This window comes from Anopheles marshallii, chromosome 3 (genome assembly GCF_943734725.1).
Source record: "Anopheles marshallii chromosome 3, idAnoMarsDA_429_01, whole genome shotgun sequence".
Lineage (NCBI taxonomy): Eukaryota > Metazoa > Arthropoda > Insecta > Diptera > Culicidae > Anopheles > Anopheles marshallii.
This window is the reverse complement of record NC_071327.1, coordinates 7,799,404-7,814,823: the sequence shown is the minus strand read 5'-3', so window position 1 is coordinate 7,814,823 and position 15,420 is coordinate 7,799,404. Positions and strand designations below refer to the sequence as shown.

Below are 15,420 nucleotides of genomic sequence, written 5' to 3'. Positions count from 1 at the left end.
CAATTTTTTTTTTGTTGTTGCTATTATCTTCTCCTTTTGTTTTGAGTGATTAAAAAAATAGTATGCAGCGCTTAAACTAAAATAGACTCTCAGCCCTCAATATATTATCCGGTTAAGAATATCGAAATCTGCCAATTCATTGAACACATATACACTATACGCTCTGCAGCAAAACCCCGTTTAGTACATAAAGTTACACACACTGTTTTCCTGTTAATGAATGCCTCTATGCCCCTCTGTTAGGGGGGAGTAAACCAGCTGTTTTACTCAAGACCATTTTGTCTGCTAACGTTAGCTGCTTTATAGTTAAATGTGTGATGTTGTGTCAGCAGCACTCACTTAAGTAGTGAGTTGGGAATTATTTTATTTGTTTTCAAAATACTGGAACATTACAATTCGCGCTTACCCGCAATCCCGTAGTAAGTACATGAGTATGTATTCTATTGGTTGGCATTTTGTAAGTTTTTCAGGTTGTTTTTTTTTTAAGTAAACATCATCCAGCACAAACAATGTTAATTAATGGTAAGTATATACGAACATATTACGGTAAATGCAAAACGTGCAAGGCTTTTTTGCTTTCCTTTTAAGTAGCTATGAGTGTAGAATGTGTTGTTTCGTCGGAATTCTCGTCGTACGAGAAACGCAAAGCAAACAAAAAAGAAAACATAAGTACAATACATAAATCAACTAGCAAGGATTAGTGATGCAACTTATCGCAACAAGACAAACGAATTGCTCAATAGAAGTATCTTTAATTTAATTAACTAAACAAAAAAGACGAAGAAGAAACTAAACAAAATAAACAAAAATGCATTAAACTCTCATGTAAACCACATGCACGCACCAACACTTTGAATGTTTGGCATGTGGAATGTCAAAAGAAAACAGAAAACTCAAACGAAAAAAGAAACAAGTTAAACCTTAAACATGCACGCACTTTTTCACACACCGTTGTTGTGTGTGTGTGGTGTTGTTAAATGAAATGAAATGTGTACCAGAACTTAATGTTAGTTTCAATCCTTACACCAAACCAGCATCCTTGGCCATACTGTAGAAGGCGGAATTCTTCAACTGCAACAACTCGGACGGTGGTGCAAACTCCACAATCTGGCCCTTGTCAAGCACGATAACCTTGTCCGAGTCCATGATGGTGTTCAGCCGGTGAGCGATGGTCAGCACGGTGCAGTCCTTAAACTCCGTGCGAATGGTGCGCTGTGGAAGGCATAATCCGTTCAATAAGCAGGTTCATTCTTCAGCCAACAAAGTAGCAAAACATTCCCACCTGAATCAGATCATCTGTTTCGAGATCCACGGCAGCCGTTGCTTCGTCCAGAATGAGCACCTTGGTCTTACGCAGCAGGGCACGAGCCAAGCAGATGAGTTGTCGCTGGCCGACGGACAGATTCTCGCCACCTTCCGTAACTTCATGGTTGATTCCAGCGGTTAAGCCTGAAGCACAAGTCGGAGTTTTACAAAAGATTCGACTGAATTTTATCTTCTCGATAGTATTTACGTACCTTTAACGAACGATTTCAGATGGGCATGTTCCAACGCCTTCCAGATGTCATCGTCCGAGTGTGCATTGAACGGATCGAGATTGATGCGCAGTGTACCGGAGAACAGAACCGGATCTTGCGGGATAATGGTTAACCGCGAACGAAGCGAATGCAGACCAAGCTGCGAAATGTCCTGTCCATCGATAACGATCGAACCGCCGGCCGACTCAATGATGCGGAACAGCGCCAGCGTAAGGCTGGATTTTCCCGCACCGGTACGACCGACGATGCCGACTTTTTCGCCACCATTGACCGTAAACGAGATACCGCGCAGCACCAGATCGAGACCCTCGCGATACCGTACCTGGAAATCGCGGAACTCAACCATACCCTGTTCGGGCCAATCGCGAGGCAGCGTGCTGTTTGGAAGTTCCCAGGCCGCTTCCTGTTTCGTTTCACCGTACTCCTTGATACGCTCCACGGCGACAATGTTCGTTTCCACGTCAGATGTCATGCGCACGAGCCAGTTGAGCGTTTGCGTGATCTGCAGCGCGTACGATACGGACAAACCGACCAGACCGGCGTTCATCGTTTCTCGCCCGAGTACGGCGAACAGCGCGGCGAACAAAATGATCAAGTTGCCAACCATCTCGAGCCGTACGGCAAGCCAGCGGTTTGCGATGATACTTGGACAGTAGCACAGTTGATTCGAGTCAACCTTTTCATCCGATTCCGTGATGAATCTAAAAGCGAAAGGTAAGCGTACGTAGTACGTTGATTTGCATACGGTGTTTTCAATTACGCGGTATTATACTATGTGTCTTTCAGTCCAATTATTATAGCATAAGGTTGCAATAATAATTGCTGACACAAACAACTACATCTGAAGGACACACCATTCCCACCTTAGCTAAAGCATTAATACTTACCTATCCTGCACACTGTAGGCCCGGATCGTCTGCACACCCTGGATGGTTTCGCCAAAGTGCGAATAGATCGGTGATCGTGACACCGACTCCAAACGTTTCAGCTGTCGCGATGTGGCCACATAAAAGCGCTGCACGGCGTAGTACAGGATGCCGATCGGTACGATGACAGCCGCAAAGATTGGCGTCGAAATGCAGATCACTACCAACGTGGCAACCACCTTTACGTATGTGCGTATGTTGGTTAAAATAGAACGAGAACGGTTAGTAACTCACCGTGAATTAGTGCAGTTAATCGTGTCGCATTCACACTACCGCTACGTAAATATTGTCTCCTCTTCAGCAAACTACATTTCACTGTTAACGCTAATAGTACAGTGGTTTATTATCTACTAGGCAAGCATTATTATATTCTAAAGCACTAAAAGATTCATGCGCATAATAAATGGCTTAGACAAAAATATTCTTTAATCGTAACGTTTCGGCGAGCAGTTAGCAGACAATGTAAAACGAGCGTTTAATGAAAAAAAAAGCATTGTACATGAACAAGATACACACGAAGCGTCTGATTGTTTATCTACAGTGGTTGAGAAGCAGTTCAATACACGCTAAAATGGGTTTTCGTTTGAGAAATTGTCTTGAATTATGTTTGACCTTCAACCATCCCGTTGAGTTTGTCGCTTAATTTTATTAAACATAATTATTATTTCCATTAAACTTTGAAGTTAAATTCTGCACAACATGTGTTGTACAATAACTCTTGATACTCTCTGACATGCAAGTTTTCCCCTTTATATTACCTTCTTATATAATAACTTTTAATCTAGCGACTGGAACAGAAAGACAAAGTAAATACATAACCAAGGAGGAGGACAAGGAACAAAAAGGTAAATGTATGCTCAAAACAATGAACGAAAAACTTAATGGTACAATTAGTGGAAAGTAGAAATGTAGCAACGGAAGCGATATTGAGCAAAGAAACAGAGCCATCCAACAACGTTACCTCAAAGAAGCAATAGTTTAGCTCACTGACAGTAATGGGGAGCGTGTTATCCAGAATATCGACATCCTTGGAGAACCGGCCCAGAATGCGCCCGGTCGGGGTGATGTCGAAAAAGCCAATCGGTAACCGTAGCACCGCCTGCAGCAGCGTGGCATGCAGTTGCTTTGCGGCACGCCACGTACCGAGTTGGGGCGATAAGTCGCAAAAGAATGACAAGAATGCTAGAAACATAAAACCAAACGGGTAACATGTAGTGAGGTGGGGAAAGAGATAGACCGCGTGAAAGAGTGGGACCGAGTTAGGAATGATTTATGTAGTTATCGAATGGGCATTGTGTGTAAGCATGTCCACAAAAGCTTAAACTCCCCTCAACTCTTCGATTATAGGTTTAATTTTTACGTCCAAATGTATAATACTCCAATGTTTTGTTTGCACCACAGAAATAAGAACGGTTGTTGTCCTATTGTCTGCACAGAGGCTTTCCCATAATCGAACGAATCGTTTCCCAAAAGGATATCTCATACACTGGACAAACAGAACAGTTACTTTTTTACAGAAAAAAAAAGATGGGATTAAATTAAACTGCTTTTCGCTGAAGTGTAACAGTGCATGATGGATACATCACATTGCAAAAACAAAGCGAAATCATGCACCATGTTACCTCGTAAAATAAATAACATATCGTTATTACAGTATCGGGAAGATCATTATCCATGACGTCGATATCCTTAGAAAATCGACTGAGGATGCGCCCGGTGGGAGTGATGTCGAAAAAGGCAAGCGGTAGCCGCATGACGGTCCGCAGCAGTATCGCATGCATTCGGTTTGCCGCGCGCAACGTACCGAACTGTGGTGGCAAATCGCAAACGGATGAAAAAATCGCTGGAAACACAAACCAAATGAGTCACGTAAAGGCATGAATGAATAAATGCGTCCATTAATCAATCGATGATGTTGTAGGTACAATAAAGAAAAGCGTACTAGCAACAAACCTATTCCGACAGCTCTTATTTGATAACATTGTTCAGAACCCCATAGACTAGGCCTTAAATGGTAACATATCACATTTACGGATATAAGCTTTACTCCTTGTTCAATTAAGCTCTTCCGTCGTTGAAGCACTATTATGACAATGGCAAAAAACCTGTGACGGTGTGCAAAAGCTCAACGCATCCCTACAAAATGTAAATCTATATACATATCCATAACAATGATCATATGCGTATATCTAACTGCTTTCGCCAAAGCAAAGCTTGTGTCAAATATGTCGACCAAATAGCTGTACAACTACCTAGTACACTTAATATACGGCTCGTGAAGCAGAATACCATCCACGTCGTGTTACCTCAATTGCACAAATAATCCAATCAAGCAGAAGCCCCGGTAGCTTAACGTCCAGTACGTCCACATCTTTAGAAAAACGTTGCAATATACGCCCGGTTGGGGTCGTGTCGAAAAATGCCATCGGTAGATGCAACACATTGCTAAGGAGCAGCTCGTGCACCCGAACGGCCGCCGCCCAACAACCAAGAAATAGTGTTACGTCGAAGGCAACGCGGGCCAAACCTGAAAGCATAAAGGTGATACCGGGGCGTGTTCTACATCTGCTTGATCACAAACGAGATCTTTCACAACTGTTGGCGCGTTTAAATCAATTTCAATATGTTCTGCACATAATGGAGTGAGCCATAACAACGACCCCGCATGCTGGAAATGTGTGTTGTAACATGTAAACGTGTACTATTTAAACTGTATCTGTACAGCTTTGTTCCCATAAACGAAAAAAATGAACGTTCAAAATTTAAAGAAATAGGATGTGGACACACTGACACACTATAGTCACTAAACTTCTCCACATACAATTTGATAATGAGTTTGAATAGCGAATCTCCCAGTACACAACATAATGCAGGCAAACAATGTACGAAAAATTAAGAGAGAAACATGCTAACTTTCGTATAACTAACATATTCTAATGGACATCCCAAGAAGACATACAGATATTCTAGTGGAAGATCCACATGCTCCAACATTTGTGACCAGTTCGCGATCGCATCCATAAGAACTCAGGAACAGATTGGATGAATTCTTAAGGGTTTTAACTTCCGGTCACTATTGGCCAAAATAAGCTTCGCTATACTAAATTGATATCGGGCCCGGTTGCATGATGGTAGTCGCGCCGGTCTTCCCACGAACGGACCGGACCAGAGAAGTGACAGGCCTTAGACCTCTTGAGGTTGTTGTGCCAATAAAGAAGAAGAATAAATTGATCTCGGAGTGCTGAGAAACGGCTTCACCATACAAAGGTACTCGAGATTCATAGTGTATATTGATACACATTGCTTGATTTTCAGAGCAATGTAGGAACTTTGTTTCCATAATTATCATGTAGGATAATATTTTTAGACTTAGATCGTATCAGCGTTACCGTTCTACCTTGTACTTCTGTCCTCTAATGGCTGCCACAATTGATTTACTGGACTTAATTTTAACACGTAACCTGATAAAATAGATAAAAGACAATTATGGCTATGGTAGGATATCGATGGGATTTGCTATAGATTCCTGTTGTGTTAAAGCGTTTACCGCTATCAGCTGCTCCTTCTATTTGTAACGACTTGCTGATATGATAACATAAATTTGCAAGGTCAGAAAGAAAATCCGCATCCTATGTTTACGGAAAATGTTTCTATTCCTACCAAATTCCAAACTCTTAAAGGTATAAATCCATCTAGACATTTGAATACTTCAGTATTTCCAAAGTGATCTTCTTTGCGATCCTGTTGTTTATGATGTAAAGGATGTAAAACGACCTTATTCACATTGCCAAAGTCACAACAGTGTTCCGGCATTTGGACAGTTAAATCTAAATAGAGTTTGAAATCTACAAAGAAATAGTTTGCATGATGATACTAGCGCAACTCAACAACGTAACACAAAAACACACAAAATATATCACACTGCTATCGTTAAACGCGTCGAGCCGTTTGATAAAATAGTTATCCAATTCAGTAAAACTGTTCTAGCAAAAAAAACAAAAACAACCAAACCTGCATGCGAAAAGAAAAACCATGGGCTCGGCTGGGCGCGTAACACATACCCTTAGCACCGTAGGGATGATGTTTTTAATATTCATCGGTAAGCTGTAGTCGAGCGTATTGATATCGTTGGAGAAGCGTGCGATGATGCGGCCCCTCGGTGTGGTATCGAAAAACGTCATACCACTCCGCAGGATGCCCTCGAGCAGCCGCCGGTGAAGGATAAGCGTCGCTTGTATCGAGCCCATCACTAGTGTTAGCACGCTAAGGTACAAGCTTAGTACTGACGGGTGTAAAGAAGAGAACAGAACACATCTAGGGGTAAATAGTTGGGGGTGAGTGTTCAACTTGTTACTGCTGGCGAAAGCGTTCCAGGGTTGGGTACGATGCATAAGGAAAGAAGGTTTCCCCAATGAGAGGAGATTTTGGTAACTATTGGTTTAATAGTTAGGATAGGGTTAAACACGAACGATGCCGTTCTACTGTAAAAAAGGGCCCACATGAGACATGAGATTTTATCCATACGTGTTCCGTGTAATGTGTCAGAGATTGTGTGCGTGTTATTGCAAATGGCGTTAGGTACACCAGAAAGCACCGGGGAAATTTCCGCTTAGTTCCAAAGAAAGGAAGGATGTACATTTCATATGGATCGGATCTGATTAGTGTCGACAATTGTTCTACAAAACCAACAGTGAAAAGATACAAATACAAATTATAAAGCGAGAGGAAAACAGAAACGCAACGTAGCAAAACGAACAAACTTAACGTAAGCCGAAGCAGTAACGAAAACGATACCCCGAAAAAGCAGGCACTCCAGGCGCGCAGGGTCGCCGGCAGATCGGAATCCGTCGTGTCAATGTCCTTGCTGAACCGATTCAGCACCCGCCCGACGGGCGTGATGTCGAAAAAGGACGTTAACGGTGCTTGCAGTATGCGCCGTAGCAGCGTCTTGTGCAGCGTCCGGGACGCTTCCAGTGCGCCAACGTAAAGGAACAGCGTCGAAAGGAAGGTGCTTAACACTGAAGGGGGCGTGGGACAGTGCATGCGTGATCGGTCGAGATTCGTTAACAGCACAAGAAAGAAGAAAAAACAAACACACAAAAAAGATGCACAGAAAAACGAGTAATCAATTAGAAAAACAAAAACATTCACAACCGAAAGGAGCGACCGGCACCGTGGCTCGAGCAAAGGGGAAAACGAAAGAAAAACAGCGTAAAATGCACACATCACAAACAGGGAAACTGAAATGAAAATGGACTAAGATGGCTTACGCATTTGGAAGGATGTAATTTTTGTAAGTTATTTGTTTTTTAACACACATATGATACACACTTAGACAGAAAGAAATAAAATTGAGAGATAGAAAAGAAACAATTTCACGTAAAGCATGCACAACAGGGATAGCTTCATGCGTATCAGTAGAGAAACATAGAAAAAAAAACAGAGAAACAATCGAAAAATCAAACAAACACAAAAGAAATGTTGCCTTTCAGTAAGAACATAAGCAACGTTAACAACAATATGCTGCTGCCGAATGACCGTTAACAGGCGTAGAATATTTTTGTAAATACGCTTAAACAAATGTCTCTGAAACATCATATATCTTGTTAAGTTATGTATCTGCGCATCTAACATAAAAAAGCCTTCGCTCACTGATCACGATTCGTCTAGCATGTGAAATACGCCTACAATGTTTCCTAGCACACAATGCACTTCATTTGTCTATTAAACTAAAATGGTTTAGCTACATGCACTTTCTAGATTGTGTGGTACTTGAAACAAAACAAACATAACGAACATTATCTGATCATGGAAGGAGATCACGGAAGTATCTTAAGGAAATGTTTTTTTTTTAAATCATTTACCACAAACAACATCATGAGACAGGATCGTAGAACCTGCGGCAGCGTGTTGTCGAGCACGTCAACGTCCTTCGAGAAACGGTTCAACACCCGTCCGAGCGGGGTCGTATCGAACAGCTCCATCGGCCAGTGCAAGACGTACCGTAACAGTAGCACATGCATCTCCCTGGCGGCGGCCAGTGCTCCCAATGCAAACGATAGCGAACTGGCAAAACTTGCCATCACTTTTTTTGGAGGGGAGGGCAGGTTTTATGCGTGATAAAGGAAATGAATTTTATACGTGAACGTTAAGAATCAAGGCGTGAAAAAGACAATATAGGAATACGCGGTTGCGATTCGCAGTCACTTGTTTCCATGGGTTGAACGATTTGTCCATTTAGACCAAAGTTAAATTGAGTTAGTATTGAAGAATAAATAAAAGTTTTGCATGCATGTTAAAATGTCTACATGGAATAGGATTCTACGTTTGAAGTGTTAGTGTTGATAAATCAACAGAAGAAAAAATAATCATTAAAGTTCATTAAAATAAGTAATAATGGAAAATAGGATAGTGTAAAAAAGGTGCAGGGAGATAAATCATCTCATGGTAAAATGAAGCGCTTTTGCTGGATCTATTAACAGTCGAAAAAACATTCAATTGTGCTGGAATCTAAAGACTTCTATTGATGACAAGTCTATTGTATTTTCTTAATATCGTTTTTTTGCAATTGTAATAATTTATCTTTAAGTAATTGAAGAAGAGAATTAAATTTTACTTTAGACAAAGATATTTAAATTTCCTTAAACGCGATATTGAACGGAAGAAGCAACGCGGAACCCGTAAGCGATCATTGGCACGATTAACGAGACCTTAAACTATAAATTTATTACCGCAAAAAACTGGGCAAGGAACGAGCGAACCAGCTGCGGCAACGTATTGTCCACCGTGTCGACGTCTTTGGAGAACCGGTTCAGCACACGGCCCAACGGGGTGGTATCAAACAGGGACATCGGCCAACGGAGCACGTACTGCACCAGCAGTTCGTGCATCGTTTTGGCCGCATACAGTGCGCCAAGTGCGAACGTTAGAGAAGCGATAAAGTTTGCCAGCACTGGAGAGTGAATTAGTAGTTTGGAAGAAATTAGTAGATTATTGTAAGGTAGGAAAGAAAACAAAAGAAAACAAAAACCAACAGGAACAAAACTATACAGAGTGTGTAGTGTAAGTAAAAAAACAATGTTAATAGACAATTAACTTATTTCGTGGCAATTGTGTGAACAGTATGAGCCACGAAAAAAGTTAAAAATCTAATATTTTTTTATCGTTAGCCTATGAATTACAATCAGAATATTAATGAACAAAACCAAATGAAAATCATTATAAGAAGAGTTAGTTGAAGGGAATAGCAAAGTGTACTAGTAAAGAAACAATAGGATAGAAGTCATGCCTAATGTGTATCATCCATATTGATTAGAAATAAACATAATTTTGCTATAAATTGTAGTGTTTCGTCGAAACATAGTTGACACAAAAATACGATGAGTCATAACTCGGCACATATGTATAACGTTTATGTGCGATTTGTGGAGTTTCTTGAAGTAAAAGGGGGTCTCACTGTGTATGTGTATACATTTGGGAACAAGTAAATCATGTTGGGCTGAAAGGGATAACTATTGAGCTTTCATACCTTGGCCAGCACCAAATGCACCGTAAACACCGAGATACATATCCCTTACGCTGGTATCATTTTCGGCCGCTTCGTCCGTAGACCAGCGCGATAACCAGAGGTTGGAACCGATCGAGAATCCTTGAAAGACCATGTTCAATATCACGGTTGCTACCGAGAGCGTTAGGCCAATGCTTTTAAGATAATGTTTGTACACATCCCATTTAACCTAAAACAAACAAAAATACATTATAACTATGATATTACGTAACGAAATGGTGTAAGTAAAGTAATTACGCTTCCAGTTTCCGATTTTTCCTGCTCGATCAGTTTCGTTTTCGTCACCTCTGGAACCTTTTCCGATGTACGGCGGCGTAAGCTTGTGTTACTATCCGTTGTGGAATTTTGACGCGATATATCTTTCACGGAGCTGTGAAAATTAAATTCGAAGAAACCCATTTAAATTATCGTATCTAGACTGTAATTTACAATTGCTACTACAACTTACCCCGTTTCGGAGGTACTTTCACTTCGCGATCGTTTGCTGTTGGTGCGCTTCAGTTGATTGAGCAGTTCCTCTCCACCTACACTGTTCTCTAATTGTTGCTTGATCTCATCCAAGTCCTCTTCCTCCTCACTCACCTCCTGCAGATGCTGAATAAGGAATTCGGCAAACGATCCCTTCTTATCCATCAGCTCCTGATAGGTACCACTTTCCGAAATTTCGCCCTCTCGCAGTACGTAAATTTTGTCCGTGTTTGGCAGGTACGTGATACCGTGCGTTACTAGTACGCGAGTTTTCTTCGACAGCAACCCTGTAGGACCGATCACCTGCTCGAAAATATGCTTTCCAACGTGCGAATCTACTGCGCTGAGCGGATCATCCAAGAAGTACACATCGGCATCGTTGTAAACCGCACGGGCAAGAGAAACACGCTGCTTCTGACCGCCGGATAAGTTAATGCCCTTCTCGCCAATTTCCGTCATATCACCACCGGGAAGCATTTCAATGTCCGGCTTCAAGGCACACGCTTCAATGACGCGATTGTACCGCCTGAGGTCCATCGGTTTGCCGAAGATAATGTTGTCCTTGAGGGTGGCATTTTGAATCCACGCCTGTTGGCTGACGTACGCAATGCGACCGAGCGTGTTGACACGACCGGATATTTTATCCATCTCACCGAGGAACGCTGAGAGCAGTGAGCTCTTGCCAGACCCGACCGTACCGACAACGGCTACAATCTGATTCTTCTCTACTCGTACATTAATGTTCTTCAGGGTAGTTTCTTCACCGCCCCAAGAGAACACACCATTTTCTATCAGCAGTGGAGAAGCTGTGAAAATAAAATGAATTGTAATTTAATACGAATTCGTACCTGACCACGCTTACTTTTGCTGGATACTTACATTCCTTTTCGTCGTGCTGTACGTTGTCTGGGTCGAGTTCTTCCTGATTCAGGAAAGTGTTGATACGTTTCACAGAAACGCTGGTCTAGAGACAAACATTGAAAACAAGTAGGTTGAATCTTTTCATTTCAAACATTTCAAACATTTATCAATTATGTGTAATACACAAATATTTAGAACAGTAAAATATTGGATTTATCAAGAAAAAAGTGCTGATACACGTGCAAAAACATTCAGCGCAAGAAACTGTACAGCTATTACATCATTTTTGTTTAATTTAAAATTTAGACGTGTGAAATTAGACAACTGAAAATTTCAATACAAGTAGAAACATCTGAATAGTAAATTTGATGCTTATGTATTTAAATTAGAATTAAATTTCAAAAAGCAAACTAATCAAATACGAACATATAAAGCAGTAACTACTTTTTGACTTAGTTGTTGTTATTTGTTATGCAGTATTTGGTAAGATTATTAACTTCATATATAGGTTTCCAGATAGATATACTACTTCAAATATTAGAATAAATTTAGCTCACTAGAAAATCTAAGTTATTTTAACAATCTGTTACTTACTTGCACCATATTTGAGATGAGCATGGGCAACATTGACAAGGGAAACCGTAGAATGTTGAAAAGCGAAAGTGAAACGAAAGCTGTGCTTGCATTCAATACATTATTCTCATCCACCAGCACATAAGTGGCAAAGGTGACCAACGACACCTGCATGAGGTATGGGTTATTGGTGCGTTTGACCATTTGTGTGAGTTTTTTTGTTTGTTGAGGCGGTGGAAAATGTTGTTCGAATCCGACAAAAAAAATGTTAGATATTTGGTTTAAAAAGTTATACGTGAAGATATTGCCGCCGAATGTAAAAATTGTATGTTATGTTTTATGCATGAAAAGAGAAGGAAAAATAAAAGAAAGAAAACAGAACAAACGATATTCATTATTTAACAGTTGCTGAGGTGAGAACACCGATGCTGCACACTGTTGATCATGTGCCGTAGAAGAACCGAAATGACACACACACACACGCTTTGGGAAGGTGTAGTGAAACATAGTTTGATGAACGAATCGAATGATCCAAATAGAACTACTGGTTGTGTTTAGTGGTGGTTATTTGCATTCTTTCGCTCACAGGCCTGCCACAATATCATGAAATCATTAGAAACAGTCTACGAAAGCACAGAGAAATGTTCAACTGCACACCGAACACCGGGACTCGGGGTGAATCATCGTTAACGTTGTTACCTGTATGGCATAAACGATTAGCACAGGTAGCAGGACGAGTGGCATTCGTAGTATATCGAACAGCGTAAGGCATACGAATGCCTTCACCGGTGTCAGAACATGGGAATCGTCGGAAAGGACGTACGTAGCGAAGGAAATTATCGAAACCTTGGAAAGGATGGAACGTTCAATTTTGGATTTCATTTGCTAATTTACAATAGCACGGTCACGATCAGGGTACGCGCAGCATCATTATGAGTCACTGTAAATGAAACTACGATACATTACCAAAAAGGGTGCGCAAGACCAGATAAACGATGTTCCAGCGTTAAGATATGCGGCCGATTTCAGCACTTTCACCTCCTTGTCACGAATTTTAAGTATCTGCTGTTCGAAGCTCGGTTCCCAAGCGTACAATTTAAGTACCTACAAAATGGAAATAAAATAATTTTGTTAAAACGATCGATTGCTTTATCATTTGCTTTTGCTCACCTTAATTCCACTCAACACCTCGTTCATTAGCTTAACACGCTCGTCCTTGTTTTTCATTTGTTTGATCTGGAGCGTTTTGATCATGTTGGCGATCACACCGTTCACCGGGATGAGGATGATCATCACTGCCAACCCGGCTAGCACGGATGGACCCAATATTTGCCACAAAAAGTACAGCGCCAGTCCGATCTGCAGTGGAGCACTCCAGATCATGTTGATGTACGTGGTTAGATCCATGAAGCGCTGTGCATCGACGGCCATCAGATTCACAATTTCACCCACTGTCGAAGCTTTCCGCGCACTGTTAGAGATGATGAGCGCCTTGCGATAAATAGCACTAATCAACGCCGTACGAATACGAAGTCCGACAAAAAACATCCGATTGAAGTACTGGCCCAGCAGCAGGGTTTGCGTACCAGCAACCACAAACAGTGTAATGGCATACATCAGTCCCTTCCACATCGGTTCATCGCCGCTTACGAAATCGATAATCAGCTTTAGAATTTGTGGCGAAGCGAACGTCAGAAGATCTTGGCCTAGCTTCAGGAACGATCCAAACAGGAAGGTACCGCCGAATGTTTTAATCAATGCCGGCAGAATAGAAGCTATGTTTTTCGATTTCGTGGTGCGAAAATCTACACTGGCCGTATTGCCCAACTTTTTGAACGTGACGTCATTGCTGGTTTCCCGTGTCTGATACGTCTTTTCGAGCGTTTTATTCCAATGATGAAGGAATGCCGGTGACACCTCTTTGGAGGAGTCTTCGGGTTTCATATGCCAGAGATCTTCCACTTCCAGCGGTTTTCTGAATCCAACCCAGGCCAACCTATCGAACCAGGCGAAGAAGATTCGTGACGGAAAGCTGGCAGATAGTTCGGGGCAATCCTTGTCGGTGATTTCGTACTTTGATTGGCGTGGCGGTTTGTCGATGAAGAAATTTAGAAAGAACATAAGGCATGTGAGGGAAAAGAAGATCAAAAAGCTGATGAACTGATATTCGGCCCATGTATCTTCGAGTGTCCGTGCTTCGTGTGCTCTGATTTCGGTGCGGGTTCGTGGAATGCTGCAGACCGCCAAGAGGAACCAGAACATGAACAATAGCCCTGAGGTTTGCATACCATAGTGCTTGTTAAGGTACACGAGCACTCCGGCAAATATCTAAAATAATTAAAGATTTTAATTACTAAAGCTATTCCACGATCATAGCTAACCCTTTGTGCGAAGACCACTTACGAAGGTTGCTAGTTTTATCACCGGTGTATAGTAGTACACTGGTGCCGTTATACCATCTGTTGAGATTGCCTTGACGAGATCAACAACAGTAAGCACGATCAGCGAAACGATGATCAGCAGCTTCGATACGTTAACGATGCTCCACGGTACATCTTTGTCGGCGCTTTTTCGCAGGTAAAACAGTTCTAGTAAGGAAAACAGCCACAGAAATGCACACGGTGCCCACACGAGCACAGTTTGCTGGAAGCATGGCGTCAGATCTGGATCATCCGTGTACCAGGTGAGATTTAAGTCCTGTTGCCGGAAGAAGAGCAGCGCATTAGCAATCGTTGACGTTATGATGTAAACAAACCGGTTTCACAGAATGTGTGTCTTCTAGCGAATTCGTCTTCTCTTCTTCCGTTATTCCATCACATAATTGAACTCATTTTAAGGCTATTTTCAACGATTTCCATGCATTTACTTTAACGTCATATACTTCACAAACGCTTACGCCATCGTTGAATGTAACACTCTTGCCGCCTTTGTTTCTTTTTCTGTGAAATACTTACCCAAAACCGAGAGCCACAAAAATCATCCATCGGATGAGTCTCCATTTTTCCGACGAAACGCACCGGTGCACAGAAGGTTGAGGTTAGGTTGAATGGTTAGACGGTCTTGACGATGAATGTTAGCTAAATTAGGGTGAGAAATAAACATAAAATTCTAAAATTCTATTTTAATAACTAGGTAATACAAAATAAGCCATGGTAAATTAATTTATATCCAATAGAGAAAATGTAAAGGAATTTTAATTGCCTGTGGATTGCCCACCGTGCATACTAGGATGGGGACGGGGTCAAAAGAAGAATTAATTCCTCTGCGATCGTTGATAATTTTATTCCCCAAGTTAAATATTTCAAAACTTACCTACTGCACTGACTATTGATTAGTTTGGGTTCTTACTTTTAAATAAACAAATAATACAAACGAGTATGGATAGTTGAGAGAATGCCATTTGAGTTGAGAGTGCAGCATATTATTTTTGTCCTAAATCAATTTTACACTGTCCCGCAGTACGTTTGGGAGCGGTTGAGCGTCCCTG

At 41.4% G+C, this 15,420-nt stretch overlaps 1 protein-coding gene across 1 annotated transcript; it reads right to left on the bottom strand.

Moving 5' to 3' along the window:
* Nucleotides 1-1,020: 1,020 nt before the first annotated feature.
* Nucleotides 1,021-14,917, bottom strand: LOC128716299 (multidrug resistance-associated protein 1). Its single transcript, XM_053811220.1, is given in 13 exon segments — nucleotides 1,021-1,212; nucleotides 1,283-1,449; nucleotides 1,518-2,239; nucleotides 2,426-2,643; nucleotides 7,259-7,482; nucleotides 9,993-10,200; nucleotides 10,269-11,305; nucleotides 11,379-11,463; nucleotides 11,955-12,101; nucleotides 12,900-13,037; nucleotides 13,104-14,261; nucleotides 14,337-14,630; nucleotides 14,888-14,917. Coding segments are annotated over 13 exon segments (4,620 nt in total).
* Nucleotides 14,918-15,420: the final 503 nt, after the last annotated feature.